This window comes from Ictalurus furcatus, chromosome 16 (assembly GCF_023375685.1).
Source record: "Ictalurus furcatus strain D&B chromosome 16, Billie_1.0, whole genome shotgun sequence".
Lineage (NCBI taxonomy): Eukaryota > Metazoa > Chordata > Actinopteri > Siluriformes > Ictaluridae > Ictalurus > Ictalurus furcatus.
Window position 1 is genome coordinate 28,911,031 of NC_071270.1, and position 19,935 is coordinate 28,930,965.

The 19,935-nt window shown below is 40.4% G+C and overlaps 2 protein-coding genes across 4 annotated transcripts in view; one reads left to right on the top strand and one right to left on the bottom strand.

Annotated features, from left to right (window-relative positions):
• Positions 1 to 3,123: 3,123 nt before the first annotated feature.
• On the bottom strand, positions 3,124 to 5,761 carry srek1ip1 (SREK1-interacting protein 1). The gene is made up of 5 exons (XM_053645436.1): positions 5,683 to 5,761; positions 5,010 to 5,057; positions 4,751 to 4,906; positions 4,061 to 4,124; positions 3,124 to 3,661 (listed from the first exon to the last, which is right to left on the bottom strand). Exons 1-5 carry the CDS (start codon positions 5,693 to 5,695, stop codon positions 3,457 to 3,459), a joined length of 486 nt encoding a protein of 161 aa, XP_053501411.1. The 5' UTR covers positions 5,696 to 5,761; the 3' UTR covers positions 3,124 to 3,456.
• A 217-nt stretch (positions 5,762 to 5,978) lies between these two features.
• The window catches only part of cwc27 (CWC27 spliceosome associated cyclophilin), a 44,599-nt gene continuing 30,642 nt past the window's right edge, over positions 5,979 to 19,935 (top strand). Inside the window, exons 1-10 of one of the 3 annotated variants that reach the window (XM_053646167.1) lie at positions 5,979 to 6,291; positions 6,552 to 6,648; positions 7,243 to 7,355; positions 7,530 to 7,673; positions 8,575 to 8,673; positions 8,751 to 8,851; positions 9,785 to 9,854; positions 10,767 to 10,846; positions 11,005 to 11,032; positions 11,131 to 11,303. In XM_053646167.1, the coding sequence (XP_053502142.1) occupies positions 6,250 to 6,291; positions 6,552 to 6,648; positions 7,243 to 7,355; positions 7,530 to 7,673; positions 8,575 to 8,673; positions 8,751 to 8,851; positions 9,785 to 9,854; positions 10,767 to 10,846; positions 11,005 to 11,032; positions 11,131 to 11,303 (947 nt within the window). In that variant the 5' untranslated portion in view covers positions 5,979 to 6,249. The remainder of the gene's footprint in view (positions 6,292 to 6,551; positions 6,649 to 7,242; positions 7,356 to 7,529; positions 7,674 to 8,574; positions 8,674 to 8,750; positions 8,852 to 9,784; positions 9,855 to 10,766; positions 10,847 to 11,004; positions 11,033 to 11,130; positions 11,304 to 19,935) is intronic. The other 2 variants (XM_053646165.1, XM_053646166.1) reach the window with 2 other exon arrangements.

Genomic DNA, 19,935 nt, shown 5'->3' on the forward strand with positions numbered 1-19,935 from the left:
TGTTTGTGCGTGTTTGTGTGTGTGTCTGCCCCGTGGAGCGTGTTGGTGATGTCACTGACTGTCGTTCTGGGGGTTTTCTTCCTCACAGATCTCACAACGTTTCTGTCATCAGCGGTTGTTGTTTTCCTCGGCCGACCCGCTCGGTGTCTGTTCCTCAGTACACCAGCGCTTTCGTTCTTTTTCAGAACGTTCCAGAAAAACAATGAATTGGCCTTGCCGTCCCAATAGTTTCGGAGGGGGCTGTATTCTTTCTGAAAGTGGACACTAAGCTTGTTCAGAATTTTATTTTGGTAGTTAAAGGTTTTTGCGCTTCACGGTTTTACGATCAGGAATCTCTGTTGCAGGGGCTTGAATATAAACTGTAAGGGTACGAGGAATGTCCCAGCATTTCCTTTTCGGAAGGCTTTACGGCTTCTTTAAGAGTTCCTTGGATAGTTAAGGGTTAATTAATGAACTTCCTAATAGGGTTCTTCCTGGAACTATTTCTCATAGCTCGAACCAGTCTGTCCGTTCTCTGATAATTCGAGGACTTACATGAATGTGTGGGTGTTCCTAATAAAGTGGCCGGTGAGGGTAAATGCAGTTGCTTCCAGTAAGTCACGGAACCAGCGTGGAGTTACAGGTAAACTCATAAACATTGAGCAAGATGGTTTCTTTTCCTGGTATTTAAGTGGGTGTGAGCGTTCGGTTCTGATGACGCATGTGATGAGATAGCACGAGATTCCAGGCACTGAGTGCAGAACGTGAAGGCACACGGAACTGATCTAGAACCAGTTCTTAAAGGGTCATGTTTAACATTTTTCTGTATTATTATTCTATTATTACTGTACTTATTCAATGAGCCCTGTCTCTCTGGTGGAACCTTTAACGGTTCTATGTAGATCTGTACAGCTGAGTGCTTTCCTATTATAAAGGGTTTCAAGTGGAACCGATTTAGGAGGCTAAAAAAAACCTCAAGTAACACTTAAAGAACCCTTGAAGAAGCCTTTTGTCCCAAGACACTAAATGTAGAACCCTTTTAGGAAGCTTAATTATAGAAAGAGCCCCAAGAGTGTTAAAATTAATGAACATGAATCCGTTTTAATTTAATTTAATGTCATCCTTTATTAATCATCCAAAAGAACCCTTAAAGAACCCGTGAAGAACCCTTGTTTCTAAGAGAGTACCAAGAGCTAAATGTTAAACTCCTGACAGGTTCTAGCTATTAATAAGAAAATAATGAGCAACGATTTGGAGTTTGTACCGCACACTTAATCAGTTAATACACACACTCTTAGAACAAAAGGGTTCTCCACTTGTCCATCTGGAGAACCTTTAATGGTCCCATGTAAAAACTCTACAACAGAGTGTTTATTTATTTATTTATTTGAGAGTCTTTCTGTCAGAACGGGTTTCATAGTGGATCCTTCTCAGAGACTAAGAACCCTTAAGCTCATGCACTCTTAAGACAAAAAGAGTTCTTTAAAGGTTGATTGGACAGTTAAGGGTTCTTAGTGTCCTAAATGGGTTCTATGTGGAACTCTGACAGGTTCTAGGTAATAGGAAGGAAATAGTGGGCAATAATTTGGAGCTTGTCCCGCACAAGTACGCAGTTAATAAAGATTCTTTGTATAAATGAAAGATTCTTATCCTCTTATTTATCTTTATATTTCATCTGCATTTTATTTGATCTGCTCCTCGTCGTTAATCCCTAACTATATTTTATAGCTGTGTCATGGAAATGTGTCATCTGTCTAACAGACTAAATATAGACCATGTGACTTGGTTTATAATGTGTGTTAGATCTATTTCTGTTATAAATTAGTTACAGTTTTATTTATATAGCGCTGTTCGACACACTCAAAGCACTGTACATAGTGGGGGGGGGGGGGGGGCGGATCTCCTCAACCAGCACTAGTGTGTATCCTCCACCTGGATGATGTGATGGCAGCCATATTGCTCCAGAACCCCCACCACACACCAGCTATTAGTGGAGAGGAGAGAGTGCTTATCTTTCCTGCTTATCTTCAGTGGGAAACCAGGTGAGAGCTGCAGGGAGCTCGGACTCTGGCATGGTGAAGTGTCATGAGACTCACTCATTCACACCTGACACACACCTCAAGCTGCAGGATCAAGAGTCCACAACACACCTTCACCTTTATAAACACTGAGTACATACACCCACTTCCGTAACCATGGCAGCAGTCTCAGAGTTACAGGTTTGCTCAATTCTGCTGGTGTGTGTGTGTGTGTGTGTGTGTTTGTTTTAATGACTGAGGTCTCGGTGCTCTCCCCACGAGGCCCATTCCCAATTAATTTACTGCCATGACTGACACCAAACATTTTGTTCTGGCGTTTAAGTTTATACGCCCATTTTAATAAAGATCAACAAATTGCTTCCTGAGGCACACGGAAATCTTGTTGACCTCGCTGAATATAAAAATCCAGCAAATCATCGTGGACATCTCCAGCAGGACAATCCCAAGCATTACATTATTTCATCAGTACCTGCGAAAGAGAAACGGCACCACAATTGTAAAAAGTCTCAACCGACCTACAGAAGAACGCACAGCCCTGAAAGATCTCAGCAAAAAGAGTGACACTGCGCTCAAACCAGCAGATGAAGAGGAGCAGATGTCATCTGGAGAAAAGATCTCTACATCAAGGACACAACTCTTCAATACCAGCTTCTTCTACAGGTGCATTAACCATGACATCAGTCTCCAGCTACAGTCCTCCATCCAGTCTGTTACGACTAACACAATTTCAGCAGAACATCTCCCTAATTCCACCCGGAACCCGGTGGTGGATCGCTGCTGGAGCCATTTCTACCTGCTTCCCAAAACACCCAAGGAAAACCATCCTGGACGTCCCGTTGCCTCAGCTTGCTCTTGTCCAACAGAAATGATATCACAGTTTTTAGGTGAGAGTTTCTTCTGGAGAAAGACTCTTCGCTTTTTCTGCAAATCCAAAAGTAAATGAATAAATCATATAAAATACTGTAATGAATGCTTAATTATATCCTAATAGCTGATTTCTGTATCAATGTTATTTTTAAATAAATCTTAGTTAGTAATGAATTATTAATTACAATTTTATCAACAAAAGTTCAATAAGTTCAGCATCTGTTTTATTTTGTTTAAAAAAAAAAAAAAGTACAGAAACCACACTATTCATTTTTATCATTTTATTTCTGTACAAAATCTAACAATATTGTGAAAAATATAGCAAACAATAAAAAGAAATAGATGATCAGAGATGAAAAGAAATGAAAATGATTCACTACTGAAACAGTAAAACATTCACACAGACGGCTGAGTGCAAAAGTTTGGAATGTTGGTTATTTCCTTTAGTCCCCAGGGTGCACAAACTTTTGCACTCAGCCTCACAAACTGCTGTTGGGATAATAGTCATCTCCTAGCGGTCGGTTTGTTTTGCAGGATGAAGTGTAGATGAAGATCTGGATCAGAAAGAGGTTCAGTCCGTGTCTGAGGAGTCGCTCAAACTGTTGGAGGAGGAGGAGGAGGAGGAGGAGGAGGAAGCCTGCGCGTGTTTCTTCTTACGCTTCTTCGAGCGTTTCTCTTTCTCTCGCTTTTCCTTTTTGCCTTTCTTCTTGTGGATTTTCTTCTTTTTCTTCCTGCTCACCTCTTCATCATCATCAGCATCACTGGATGAATGAGACCTGAGAAAAGAAAATAATCAAATAAATGAATTAATCACTCATAATACACAATATAACGCGTTATCGTTTCTATAGTAACAGCTCATGGAAGGAGTCTCAACTGTAACTTTTTATGTTGTATTTTAGTAATTGAATCATTTATAATGATTAGATTGCTGTTGTGTGTGTGTATGTGTGGTGTCTGTAGAGTGTGTGTATATACGGTGTAGTATACAGTGTGTGTATACAGTAGTACTGTGTGTATATATACACAGTATTATGTACAAAATGTGTGTATATTGTGCACAGTATTTATTGTGTACAGCATTATATATATATATATATATATATATATATATATATATATATATATATACATACACACACACATACATACACACATATATAGTGTGTGTGTACCTTTTCTTTGCCTTTCGATGAGATCGTTCTTTACTCCTCTTTTTATGTTTCTCTCTTCGGGAATCTGCAGACAGACACACACACACACACACACACACACACACACACACACACACACAACACAGAGTTAAACTCGGGGGTACACACTCGGGATTACACACCCGGCTCCTTCAGCTTCCCCTTACAGAGAAACTCCTCACACCGATCACTAACTCCTCACAGGATTAACAGAAATACAGAACCAGCCAACAGATGAGCAGCAGAATGCCTCAACACATCACAAACCCTTCACTATAACGATATCTCCTGTGTGAGGGTGGAGTTTTACAGGAGCTGAGTGGACTTGTGGTGTAAATGTTTCCTTTTGACTAGAACAGTCTCAGAAAACACTGCATTTCCATCTGAAACACAAGTCTTCATTAAAAACAAATAAAACTGGAAGATTTTGAATGTAAACATGTAAATGCTGACGAATACGAGTCAGCTCTTGAAGTTCACGTGACTGTCCCACAACACCTCCCTTATCCACACCACAGCATGAACACAGTATTTTTGATGAATATGTGTTTTCAGTGTTTTCATGGGACTGGAAAGGCAGTGATGTGTTTTCAGACTTTCCTATATGTTACAGTCCTGATTATTGTCTTATTTTTTGTTTAACCCACAGCCGGACACCGTTCTGTTCTCCACCTTTAGAGCGGCCGCTCCCGAAGATCTTCTCCTTGTGGACTTCCTGCTGTCCTTCCTCCTCGCTCTCCTCGCTGCTCGTACTGCTCACGTCCAGAACGATGTCCTTCCTCGGGTCCACACGCACAAAGTTACGACACTCGAACGTGAGGTGACCGGCTGAGGAGGTAAAAAAAAAAAAAAACAACCCAAAATGATTCACTCAGAGCTCAGCGTAAGCGTTTAAACACCGTGACGGGAGACAAACTCCATAAATACTCACGATAGCCGCATCTTTTACACCCAGCGCGGATGTTGTCCTTATTCACACCTGCTGGGACATCGTTATGATTAATAATCAGTTTTAATTTCCACATGATTCTAACACACAATACTGTTCATCTGAACACTTCTGAGTGGTGTTTGTTTTCTGCAGCGACTCTCCCAGAATTCTGTTCGGCAAACAAAACTCATTTCTCTTTATCATCAATATGGTGAAATACTTTTGCTTTCTACTTCTTTAACGATTATTTATTTGTTAATAAAACATTTCCCGAACGCTAGTCTTTTTATTGAACCATTTTTACACCTATCTATTTTGCTATTTTGTTATTATTAATCACTGATTTTCTGCTGCAGCATCCATGAGCCTGAGCAAACCAAGAATCAGGAATTGAATATTTAATCTGTTTTTGGATATTTATGTACTGTGAATCTATATATCTATATCTATATCTATCTATCTATCTATCTATATAAAGACAACTACAAGCAGAGTGAAGTTGTGTGTTAATTCTATCGGAGTACAGGATTCACACTCAGATCATATCGCTGCCTGTTTTTACAGTCAGAATAAAACTACACTCGATCATATCATCAATCTTATTAATTAATAAAGGCTATTTAAAACAGCTACTACAATAACACACACACACATATGAGCTTTAAAGTTTTACCTGGAAGAGCCATTAACTCGAAATTACTAGAATTTTCGTAAACAGCAGAACTTCCGGTAATGTCTTCAATCCGTCGTATAAATGTGTCCGATAGGAAATATTGACAGAACAGCAAACAGTACCAATAAAGGAGCTGGACTTATTTATAATCGTTTGCTAAATGTAGTCTAGTTCATAAAGAACATAATTATATTTTATCTTTATTTATATCGTAAAAAAAACATTTTGTAGCTCCGAGTCGCTAGACGTCAGTTCGCCGTTCTCGCTATTGTTCCGTATGTTGCAGTAGGGAAGAAAGAAACTGTGACACCATGACTGAATCCTAAATAGCGGCTTATTCTACACCGAGTGCACTACATAGTGTGTAGTAACCTCTAAGTCAGATCACATGTAGTGCGCTTTATTTAGTGACTGTGGCGTTATTTAGGATTCGACCAGTGAGAGATTAACAAACGCAGCACACTTTTCTGTATTTCGCGAGGTGTTTTTGTTTGTAATTTCGTCGTCGCTGTTTATCGGCGTGTTTATTCCGCTTGAAATTAATATAACAACTAATAAACCTTAAAAATGAGTAATATTTATATTCAAGAACCACCAACGAACGGCAAGGTGAGTATCTAATTAAACGCATGAAGATTTGTGAACATAATTGTATGTTTCCCAACCTTGCTAATGAGACTAACAACAAAAATCATGTTTTTTTAAAACTCAGTTTTCGAGAATAGCTGAACGCATCACACTGAGACATTAGCTTTATATACTATAATATTGAACTAAGAAATGAGTAATAGTAAGTAAGAGTCAAAAATAAGAGCGAAGAGATAAAGTAATGATCATAGTTGAATAAATAATGACATTGTTCCTCTCAGGTTTTAATAAAGACCTCAGCAGGTGATATAGATATAGAACTTTGGTCTAAAGAAGCTCCTAAAGCCTGCAGGAACTTCATTCAGCTCTGTATGGAAGGTAACACACACACACCTACACACCTACACACCTACCTGCATACATACATACATGCATGCATGCATGCATACATGCATGCATACATGCATGCATACATACATGCATACATACATGCATACATACATGCATGCGTACATACATACATGCATACATACATACATACATACACACACTTGCACATTTACTTGCACACACACACCTGTACATTTACCTGCATATATATATATATATATATATATATATATATATATATATATATATGTATATATGTACACATGTGTGTGTGTGTGTGTGTGTGTGTATATGTATATATATATATATATATATATGTATATATGTACACATGTGTGTGTGTGTGTGTGTGTGTGTATATGTGTATATATATATATATATATATATATATATATATATATATAATGTGTGTGTATATGTGTGTATATATATATATATATATATGTGTATATATACACACACTACCTTTATTTATTATGGTATCTGAAGTAGTATATATGCAGCATCTATAAAAACGTGACGGTGATAATACAGGTTTATTCCTATAAATAATAATAATAATAACGCCACCTTTTCTGACAGGTTACTACAACGGAACCATATTCCACCGCGTGGTTCCAGATTTCATCATTCAGGGCGGTGATCCGACTGGCACTGGGACCGGGGGGGAGTCCATCTACGGCCGTCCTTTTAAGGTGAGTAAGAAGTGTGGTCTGTGTACATGTCAGTATTAATGGAGGAGGCGTGGCCTGTGCACCTGTCAGTCATCAGTCTTAGTTCTTCTTCATCCTCTATGTTCTATATTTGGGCACGTTTTCATGCTTTCGTGTGTGTGTGTGTGTTTGTTTTGTTTGTTTGTTTGTCTGCAGGATGAGTTCCACTCCAGGTTGCGCTTTATTAGGAGAGGTCTGGTGGCGATGGCGAATGCCGGACCTCACGATAACGGCAGTCAGTTTTTCTTCACTCTGGGCCGAGCTGATGAACTCAATAACAAGCACACAATATTTGGAAAGGTGACTTTTCACACACACACACACACACGCTGGTCCGATCCCACAGAAGAGCTACTGCAGCACAAACTGCTGAAGTTGTTCATGATAGAAAGGAGTCAGAGCACACAGAGCATCACAGCTTGCTGCGTATGGAGCTGCGTAGCTGCAGACCCGTCAGAGTGTCCATGATGACCTCCTGTACACCATCGAAACACCTACAATGTGCAGCAGAACTTTACCATGGAGCGATGGAAGAAGGTGGCCTGGTCTGATGAAACAGGTTTTCCTTTACATCATGTTGAGGGCCCTGGTGAAGAGATGGTACCAGGATGCACTATGGGAAGAAGGCGAGCTGGTGGAGGAAGTGTGATGTTCTGGGCGATGTTCTGGGAAACCTTGGATCCTGGTATTCATGTGGATGTTACTTTGACACTTCCCTAATATCAGTGTCCTCGTTCAGCAGGATAACGCTCCCTGACACACTGCACACACTGTCCAGGAACGGTTTGAGGAACATGACAAACAGTTCAAGCTATTGACTCCGCCTCCAAAATCCCCAGATCTCAATCCGATCCAGCTTCTGTGGGACGTTCTGAACAAACAAGTCCGATCCACGGAGGCCCGACCTCACATCTTACAGCACGTAAAGGATCTGCTGCTAACGTCTCGGTGCCAGATCCCACACACACCTTCAGAGGTCTCGTGGAGTCCATGCCTCGACGGCTCAGCGCTGTTTTGGGGCACAAGGGGAGGGGGACGTTCACAGTATTACGCAGTGGTTTTATTGTTTTGTCTGCTCTGTGTATATCAGGCTTCAGATATAAACCGAGTCACTTCTCTGTCTTTTATGAAACATGAAAAGTATTTGAGTTATTTATTCTGTGCTGATGTTATAGGGAATAAAAGACGCTCCTGTTTCCAGGTGACGGGTGACACGGTGTACAACATGTTACGCTTAGCCGAGGTGGAGTGTGACGGCGACGAGCGACCGTTAAAGCCGCACAAGATCAGAACTACAGAGGTACGTCCAGGTCTGATCTCTGGAGCGTCCGATAGTCTGTGAGGTGTTTTGTAAAGCAGCCATTTCCTCTTCCACAGGTCTTACATTCTCCCTTTGATGACATCGTGCCTCGTGAGACGCGAGTCAAGAAGGAGAAACACAAAGAGGAGGCAAAGAAATCTCAGTCCAAGGCAACGAAGTGAGAGAGCGTGCGTGCGTGCGTGCGTGTGTGTGTGTGTGTGTGTGTGTGTGTGTGTGTGTGTGTGTGTGTGAGAGAGAGAGAGAGAGAGAGAGAGATTATCGCTGATAAGAATTAAACTCCAAACTCAGAGTGAAGTCTAATGCTGTGTTCATGACCTGTGAGGAGCTGTGAAGTTTCCGAATTCCCGGTAGGAAAGACGCGTTTGTGCAGCTCGTATTTCTAACCCGGGAAGTTTTTAAGCGCTCCGAATTCTCCGCGTCGTGATTCCGTGACGTCACTTCAACGTGGCGCCGCTCATGCTGAACAGTTAGAAGAAATAACTACGCGATTTACGGCTTTGAGTTTCTGTTTTTTGATCAGACTGCTTTTTCCAGCGGCATTAACGGTGAACTATCGCACCGCCACTTTAAAAATAAATAAAGCACTAAACAAATAACTCTTTAATTCCAGGTTTTCAGGTTGTAAACCGCATAAGAGCAGACGTTCCAACCCGTCATTAAATAAACGTTTAAAGACGCGACTGTAAAACAGAAATGTAAATCTGCCGGCGTTCCACAGGAACGGTGTCTGGGTTCAGATCAGACACCCGTGAGAGGAAATCTCCCCAAAGCTGCTCCCATGGACCTCTAATACTGTCAACAGTAGATCCGGCTCCTTTACTTTCCTACGCCATCGGAGACACGCGACTACCCCAAGATTCTTCCCTGTGAAAAAGTAGCTCCATCTTCAGTTATATACAAACACCTTCCACTGAAGAGTTTAATGAGAGTCTTACAGAAAGTTGCCCCTTGACTGCCATTTGATGGAGTTTGGAGTAAAAAGAATACAAAGTGTTGGAGTTTACTTTTAAAATGCAGTGTGTTTTATTATGATTTATACTGAAAGGGTCTCTGTTGATGGTTTTTCTGATTATTCTTTCTTTGTGAGCAGGAATTTCAGTTTGCTGTCGTTCGGTGAGGAGGCGGAAGAGGAAGAGGAAATGGTCACTCAAGTCAGCCAGGTGAGCTTTTATATTCACATTTATGGATAATCATCCAAATGGACTTAAAATCAGGGCCGAGAAATATCTAGGTGAAATATAACCTTTCCATGATGACTGTTTTACCTCAGGTGTAGTCGAACAGCTGAGAACCGTTTGGACGACATCTGCTGTCGTTTTTATATATATTTTACATCATAGTTGAGCTGCGAGGTTCGCGAAGCCTGCTTCCGGATGATTTTGGACTCGCTGTAAGATATGGAGGTGAATCAGTGACGCGTATGAAGACTGATCTTGAATTCCACCAGGTACCTGTACATTTTAGTGCAGTACCTGGTTGCCTCCATCAGGAGGTTAGGGCTTGCTTACAGGTAAACTTTTGAACAGGAAGACCTCTCAGATTCACGTTTAAATCAGCACAGAAACGGTCGTGGGACGCAAAAAAAATAGTGTTTTTGCGTCCATCTCGACGTCTGTGAACGTCCAATCTCCGGATTTGAACCGAAAAGCAGAATTAAAGAGGACGTCCACATGTACACACCTGAGGATGTGAAGAAATGCTTTAAATTGTGCATGTTCAAGGATCTGAGACCTTTAACCTCATTAGATACCACAAAAAGAGACGTAGCGCCGTTATTCTGTCCTGAGGACGTGGAGCGTAACCAAAAATCTAACCTGAAGGGATCCAATCATTTAAATTTATTTATTTTTTTTTAATTTTCAGTACAATGGCATTAAAATGTCGTTTTTATGAAATGAAAGAAATTAAACAGCAGCCTCCCCCTGTATAGATTTAAGCTCAAGAGCACTTGTTGCACATGTATGCATTGTAATAAAGGGTGTCAATACTTTTGTTTTCGCTGTAAGAGAGATTTATTTTTGGTTCTCGGTGTAATTGTTGTGTGAATACATTTTTTTTTTTTTTCCTTACAGACCATGAAAGGAAAAAGTAAAAGCAGTCATGACCTTCTGAAGGACGACCCCAAGCTGAGCTCCGTTCCCGTGGTGGACAGGTGATCAGACCTCAGACCTCAGACGCTCTCGTTAATTTGTTTTATACATTTTTATACACTTTCTAGTGCGTATGTTTGCTGTGTATTCTGTAGTATAGATGGAGGTGATGCATAGACCTATAGATGCTGGTTATAAAAGCAGAATTTTTTTTCCACAGCAGAACAAGTCCGGGAGACGCTTCAGAGGTGTGTGTGCTCTTTTCTTATTGTGTATTTTATTTTTTAGCACCTTATTGCTAGAAAATAAAACTGTCCCTCTCTCTGCTTCCTATCCTGCCATCCAGGGAGATGATGAAACACAGGACCAGGATGATGATGATGATGATGATGATGATGATGAGGACAAAAAGGTGAGGAAGAAGGAAATGAGAGAGCGCATCTCAAAAAAGCTGAAGAAAGAGAAGATGGAGGAGGAGAAGTCTGAAGCGCAGGAGGAGACGGAGAAGAGCAGTCGCAGGTAAGAGCTGGGTTCTGAAGCTCAGGAGTTAAACCTAACCTTTATTCTCTGATTCCTGATCTGAGAACGTCTTCTGAGAACTTGCTGGTTGAACACCTTTGATCAAATGTCATTACGAAAAGCAATTCCTCTGGTGTCCTGCAGGGGGCAGTAGCACTGCAGTAAACCGTGAAAGCAGGCATGTTCAGTTCTTCGTTTTATTTCAAGTGATGATGTGATTTACGCCACTTACTAACCTAAAGAGTGATACAGGATTGAACACAGTTCTGTCCTGGGCACGAGATCTTTACTCACAGTCCAACATGCTGTCGCTCGACATAAAAATAATAATGAACTCTTAAAATCCCGTCACGTGAATGCGGTTTAAACCGGTCGGAAACAAGCGAGTCTTATAACACTCATCACTGTACATTATTCAGAATGTGCCCGGAACAAATATCAGTCCAAAAATAATGAAACAAAAATGTGTACATCATATTACAGATTATATATATATATGTACAGGAATAAATATTATTATTATGACTTTATACATATGTACGCTGCTGAGTTCTGGACTGTGATTGGTCAGAAGGTGGTGATTAATTCTCTAGAACAGCGGCTCTGACAGTAGTGCAGGTTTATATTAACACACTCTTTCTGATACGTTATCGTTTCTATAGTAACGGCTCATGCACGGGGACGTGTACAGCGGACGCTCCACTAATAATAAACAGATTAATAAATCATTGGTGTGGTGATGTTTTCTGGAACGTGTATGGAAGGAGTCTCCAGTGTCAGCGCTGTGTAACAGTCAGAGGTGAACCTGTAACTTTACGTTTTCCCAAAAATCTTCATCACAGAGTTTACACTTTACTGTTTCTAACTAACACCACACACTGCCATTTACATTTAAAAAAAATTTATTAACGTAAAGAGGGAGAATAGAGCGAGAGAGGAGTGGGAGAGAGAGGGAATAAAGAGAGGGAATAAAGAGAGAGAGGGAATAAAGAGCGAGAACAGAGTGGGAGAATAGAGAGAGGGCTGGCGAGGAAACGAGTGTTTATAGCTGCTATAGCGTAAGTGAGAACAGGAACTCACTGGATTTGTGATCTATAAAAGTGTGCTGAGTCGTTCATTATAAAATGAAGATGGTAATTGTTGGTGAGTTGCTGTGGTGTAAGAGAAATGAAACGAAATGAAATGAAAATAATCAGCTTCAGGAGGGTAGCGGTAGCGGTAGCTCGGCTTCGTCCCTTCTCGCTGTTCGTTATTTACCGAGCTGCTCTTTAGTGTTGGTGAAATCCTCAGAGCTTCATCAGACCTTTGGGACTTTATTATTAGTGCTGAGTCCAATGTAAACAGCAGAACTGCCTGAAATGAACATGGCCTTTGCTCTCGTTAGTGTTTTGGACGTGACTCTGTGTGTTTTGCGGTTTGTTTTATGACTTGTGTGTGATATGAGATCGGTCCTGTTTAGATTTTGGCTCGACGTACGAAGAAATAAGAACAAAAAGGACACTTCTGACCCCCAAAGCCGTCTGTTCCCCCGGGACGTGATGTATACGAACACCATCTCATTCTCATTTCATTAAACCGAGCTCAGCTGAGATGTGTTAGGGGGTGTGTGTGTGTGTGTGTGTGTGTGTGTGTGTGTGTGTACAGTGAGTGTGCACTCTTTAGGGAATCCCTCGTCTTCTCAGCCGGCGGTGCTAACGAGCTCTAATGACACTTATAACCCAATCGGGCAACCCTGACGTGTGTAATTTTGTCTGTTCTCACAGTCAATAATAGTGAATAGGCTTTTGTAGTCGTTTATTTATTTATTTATTTATTTATTTCAATTCTGTTTGGGCACAGAAGTGTGTTTCGACACCCTGTTTATTCCTGACTTAATGCACAAACACTCATTATATTTAATGATGAAGAAAAGGCGGGGGAGGTTGTTTTTTTTCCTTCCACGTCACAGGAGGGAGTGTTGGAAAAACACACGATAAATGACAAGTGACCAGAATCGATAATCGTATAAATATTTATCTACAATCACATAAACATGTTCTGCTCAATAGTTACTGCCCCTCTGGATGGCTCACTAGGGATCTGAAGCTACATCCGGTTTCCTGTAAAGAAGTTTTGTGTGACGTGGTTTATTGTTAAAAGTCTGATGATGTTCTCATACGGGTTCTGATACAGCAGGTGCTGCTCTGATACAGCTGTTCTGATACAGCAGGTGCTGCTCTGATACAGCTGTTCTGATACAGCAGGTGCTGCTTTGTGACCGTGTGCTCCTGGTGTACGTTGACGCTGTAATGAACAGGCGATGGCGAACTTGGCGTATTTTCACGATGAGTGATCAGAGCACTGTGAAATTATCAAGAGGGGGAATTACAGCATCCTGCTGCGATACAGGTCACCTGATAAAACCTCTTCATGGTGTTTAAACGGTGTGTTTAATTAGCGACCATGGAGCAGTGAAGTGGAGCGAAGCACGCAGAGAAACTCTCGCGTGTGAGAGAGCGAGCGAGCACTTCAGTTCTGCGAGCACTGAGACACCGCCTACACTCTGGTGATACCGCTGTGTGTGTTCGGGTCGGCCGTACTCGCGCTCTCCATTAAACACACTGTTTAAACACCATAAACATCTTAAACACGAGGACCTCATCGCTAGCAGCACACCAACAACAACCAACACACACACACACACACACACACACACACACACACACACACACACGTGTGCGTATGGCTTATCATGGCTGTTTGTCAGTGTGAATAATTTTCCAGTCCTAATAAACTGGCCCTGTAGTTATTGAGCAGGATGAAGTAATGGCCAGCCGTCCCTCAGCGGCCCGCGGTTCTGATTGACAGCAGGAGAAATGCAGACCGACTGTAGAATATTAAACACAAGCATAATGTTTGGCTACAAGGCCCGTAACCCAGCGCAGCAGTTTGTCTTGGCCGGGAATCAAAGGCTTGGCGGGTGTGTTACGGTGTTGGTGCGGGACAAAGAGGGCATTGTTGCAGCTCCGACTCTTTTCCCAGCGAGGCTTTTCAGGAGCTGTGGAGGTGCACAGAATTCACTTTGGTGGCCTCCGACTGCTGGAGAGGATCTTGCACCACGGACTATGTGAGGTGGAGTTACTGCGTCCCTGCTGAACCGACGCTTACAGGGTCAGGCTTTTAGAAAAATCGGAAGCCAGCTGATCGAGTCTGAATTTATATTGTGGTGTTCACTGTTACTGTAAAAGACCCACTTTATTCCCCTTATACAACAACAACCTGCTGCCCCTTACAGTCACTTCTAACTGAAGAACCACACGTCATACTCCTGCTGCTTCGAGAAGCCAGTTAGTTCCTGTTCTCCCTTACCGGCCTCTCTCTATTCTCTCTCTCTATTCTCTCTCTCTCTTTATTCTCTCTCTTCTCTCTCTCTATTCTCTCTCTCTATTCTCTCTCTCTCTCTCTCTTTATTCTCTCTCTTTATTCTCTCTCTCTCTTTATTCTCTCTCTCTATTCTCTCTCTCTATTCTCTCTCTCTTTATTCTCTCTCTCTATTCTCTCTCTCTCTCTATTCTCTCTCTCTATTCTCTCTCTCTATTCTCTCTCTCTCTTTATTCTCTCTCTCTATTCTCTCTCTCTCTCTATTCTCTCTCTCTCTCTATTCTCTCTCTCTATTCTCTCTCTCTATTCTCTCTCTCTCTCTATTCTCTCTCTCTCTTTATTCTCTCTCTTTATTCTCTCTCTCTATTCTCTCTCTCTCTATTCTCTCTCTCTATTCTCTCTCTCTCTTTATTCTCTCTCTTTATTCTCTCTCTCTATTCTCTCTCTCTCTATTCTCTCTCTTTATTCTCTCTCTCTATTCTCTCTCTCTCTATTCTCTCTCTCTATTCTCTCTCTTTATTCTCTCTCTATTCTCTCTCTCTCTATTCTCTCTCTCTATTCTCTCTCTCTATTCTCTCTCTCTCTATTCTCTCTCTTTATTCTCTCTCTTTATTATCTCTCTTTATTCTCTCTCTCTCTATTCTCTCTCTCTCTTTATTCTCTCTCTTTATTCTCTCTCTTTATTCTCTCTCTCTATTCTCTCTATTCTCTCTCTCTATTCTCTCTCTCTCTATTCTCTCTCTCTATTCTCTCTCTCTTTATTCTCTCTCTTTATTCTCTCTCTCTATTCTCTCTCTCTCTTTATTCTCTCTCTCTATTCTCTCTCTCTATTCTCTCTCTCTCTCTATTCTCTCTCTCTATTCTCTCTATTCTCTCTCTCTCTATTCTCTCTCTCTATTCTCTCTCTCTCTATTCTCTCTCTTTATTCTCTCTCTCTTTATTCTCTCTCTCTCTATTCTCTCTCTCTCTCTTTATTCTCTCTCTATTCTCTCTCTTTATTCTCTCTCTCCTCTCTCTTTATTCTCTCTCTTTATTATCTCTCTTTATTCTCTCTCTCTTTATTCTCTCTTTATTCTCTCTCTATTCTCTCTCTCTATTCTCTCTCTCTATTCTCTCTCTGTTCTCTCTCTCTCTATTCTCTCTCTCTTCTCTCTCTCTCTATTCTCTCTCTCTATTCTCTCTTTATTTTCTCTCTTTATTTTCTCTCTCTCTATTCTCTCTTTATTCTCTCTCTCTCTATTCTCTCTCTCTCTCTATTCTCTCTCTATTCTCTCTCTTTATTCTCTCTCTATTCTCTCTCTATTTTCTCTCCCTCTCTCTCTATTCTCTCTTTATTCTCTCTCTCTCTATTCTCTCTCTCTCTCTATTCTCTCTCTTTATTCTCTCTCTATTCTCTCTCTATTTTCTCTCCCTCTCTCTCTATTCTCTCTTTATTCTCTCTCTCTCTATTCTCTCTCTCTCTCTATTCTCTCTCTTTATTCTCTCTCTATTCTCTCTCTATTTTCTCTCCCTCTCTCTCTATTCTCTCTCTCTATTCTCTCTCTCTTTATTCTCTCTCTATTCTCTCTCTCTCTGTTCTCTCTCTCTTTATTCTCTCTCTTCACTTTAATAAAACACCATAAAACTTGCCGTGTTTGTGAGAAACAGTAGTGAAGTGTAAACTCTGTGATGAAGATGTGGAAAAACTGTAAGTTCCAGCTTCACCTGTGACTGTTACACAGCGCTGACACTGGAGACTCCTTCCACACGTTACATAAACACGTTTCTCCTTACAGAAAACCATTTTTTAATCCTCCGTACACGTCCCTCTGGATGAGCCGTTACTATAGAAACGAGCGCATGAATATAAACCTGCTACTGTTACTGTCAGAGCCGCTGTTATAGAGAACTAATCCCCACCTTCTGACCAATCACAGTCCAGAACTATAATAATAATAATAATAATAATAATAATAATAATAATAATAATTTCCTGTAAGTCAGTGACCCAGTGAGGAATCAGAAACGTGCTTTTTCCCACTTGAAGCTCTATTTTAAATCAAACTTTGTAGTCATGACTTTTTTTTACTACTCCCTTCACATACTGATCATATTTAATTTTACAGCGTGCGCTACCCAAAGAGGAGTAAACACTTAATAAACACTTAACGTCGTTGTCGGTGTCTGAGAGTCTGGAAGCCGTTCTTTTGTGGGGAATTAATGTAAAAACATGTCGGAGGCGAGTCCCGGCGCGGCAGCGCGGTAGCCGCCGCTTTGGTTAAACGCGACGGGGCATGACTGAGGAAGCAAAACGCTTCCATATGGCTTCGGGACGCGGCGTTTATGGATTCTACCGGCAGGCCGTGCGCTCTTCAGAACTCCTCCTGCCTCGCATGTGGGATTTGATTAGCGAAAAACAAAGTGTTTCAGATTATAGAGACGGTGCAGGTGCTCACATCACGTCCGTGTGCAGCAACAACACACACACACACACACACACGTTACTTTATTTTACACCATCGCTGCTGTAACATAATTGACGACAGGAAGTAACACGCTTTAGAAAAATGAAATGTCACTCTAAATGGAGAACAAGCATGCTGTGCTCTTTAATTCATAAATGCTGTTTTAGGAAAATGATGAAACGAATTCCGCCTCCTCACATCACCCCGTCGTGGATTAGTTTCCTAGAACAGCTCGCCCCCAGATGTTTTATTTTCTTCATTTAACTGCATTGTGAACATCATCTCAAATACAGAATCTCAGAAAAACAAGTCCGCGTTTGCTTAACTGTGGAAAAATGACTAGTCGGCTACTTTAATAATAAAAAAATAAATGAGATGTCATTTTAATGACACTAATACACATGGAACGGGGCGTAGTTTAGGACCCAGCGATCTTTTATTAAATGTTATTCGGGTCTTTTAGGTTATTTTAATCAAGTTAAGCCTAGAGATCTAGATAATGCCTGATATTTCACTGTAAGTGAACTCAATACTCAGTAAATATTGAATTTATTAGCATTTCACACTTTTTATTTTTATTTTTTATAGTTACAGGTAGTTAAATGACTTGGTGTTGACTGTAGTGGTGTTAAAGCGTTTGCTGACCCTGATTTAAAGCGTGGATATAAAGTATATTAGCAGAGAGTCTAATAATAAACACTAATAATGCGCTTGGTATTTATAAGACACAAGCGTAAGCAGTCTGAGAAGAACAAGAACAATAATAGAAGTTAGCTGGTGGAGTTCAGTGACATGTTTAACTTTCAGACGCAAAAAAAGTTCCTTATTTGAAATAATTATACTGGAGAAAATGAAGGTTCCTCGAAATTGATTTCACCTGTTTGGGGTTTTTTGTGTATTTTTGTGAGCAGTTAATGAGTCTGAAAGTGATTTTTTTAGTCTGGAGCCGTGGATAATTACTGGCTTATAGAGCACTCGGTGAAAGGTATGCACGTTGTCTGCGAGGAAAGATCAGCTGATGATGGCTTCCCCAACAGATCTGCGATATGTTCAGCGGTTATAGGAATCTATAAGTGCTCTGGATTTAGCTAGTCATTAAAACACCGTTAGTGAGCTTAATTACCAACTGATGGATGTGGAAAATGTGCCACCTGGTTAAAGCAGCCATCTGAAAATCCATCGTATTTTTACCCACGGTGGGATTGCGGAGTGTGGAATGATGGAAAAATGATTTAGCTCCTCGACAAGTATGGAATTGTGAGCAGAAATGGAGACGGAGCTGCAGCACCCAGAGAAAGACGTGATTAAATTAACAGGAAGAAGGAGCAGGTATTATTACAGAATTTATTAATAAGTTATATAATAAGTCTAAAATAAGAATAATTATTATAGGGTGTGTTTAAAAAATAAAAATAAAAAAATCCATCAACAAAATGGATTAAAAAATGTGACGCATGTATTTAACTTTTATTGTGACTTTATATTTGTGTAATTTAGTGTTAACTTTCCCTGGTTTATTGATTGCAGCAAGTATTTATTTATTAGTTTATTTATTTATTTCCCATCTGCCCATTCTGTGTGTTTAATGTAATGAGCTTAGAAAATAAAAAGAACAAAAATCTCTCACGGCTCTAATAAATATAAATGATACTACATACTGTTACCCACCACACCTTTAATTTACCCACCACACCTTTAATTTACTCACCACACCTTTACTTTACCCACCACACCTTTAATTTACCCACCACACCTTTAATTTACTCACCACACCTTTACTTTACCCACCACACCTTTAATTTACCCACCACACCTTTAATTTACTCACCACACCTTTACTTTACCCACCACACCTTTAATTTACCCACCACACCTTTAATTTACTCACCACACCTTTAATTTACCCACCACACCTTTAATTTACCCACCACACCTTTAATTTACTCACCACACCTTTAATTTACCCACCACACCTTTAATTTACCCACCACACCTATAATTTACCAAATACACCTTTAATTTACCCACCACACCTATAATTTACCAAATACACCTTTAATTTACTCACCACACCTTTAATTTACTCACCACACCTTTAATTTACTCACCACACCTTTACTTTACCCACCACACCTTTAATTTACCCACCACACCTTTAATTTACTCACCACACCTTTAATTTACCCACCACACCTTTAATTTACCCACCACACCTTTAATTTACTCACCACACCTTTAATTTACCCACCACACCTTTAATTTACCCACCACACCTTTAATTTACCCACCACACCTATAATTTACCAAATACACCTTTAATTTACCCACCACACCTATAATTTACCAAATACACCTTTAATTTACTCACCACACCTTTAATTTACCCACCACACCTTTAATTTACCCACCACACCTTTAATTTACCCACCACACCTTTAATTTACCAAATACACCTTTAATTTACCAAATACACCTTTAATTTACCCACCACACCTTTAATTTACTCACCACACCTTTAATTTACTCACCACACCTTTAATTTACCCACCACACCTTTAATTTACTCACCACACCTTTAATTTACCCACCACACCTATAATTTACTCACCACACCTATAATTTACTCACCACACCTTTAATTTACTCACCACACCTTTAATTTACCCACCACACCTTTACCCACCACACCTTTAATTTACCCACCACACCTTTAATTTACTCACCACACCTTTAATTTACCCACCACACCTTTACTTTACCCACCACACCTTTAATTTACCCACCACACCTTTACTTTACCCACCACACCTTTAATTTACCCACCACAC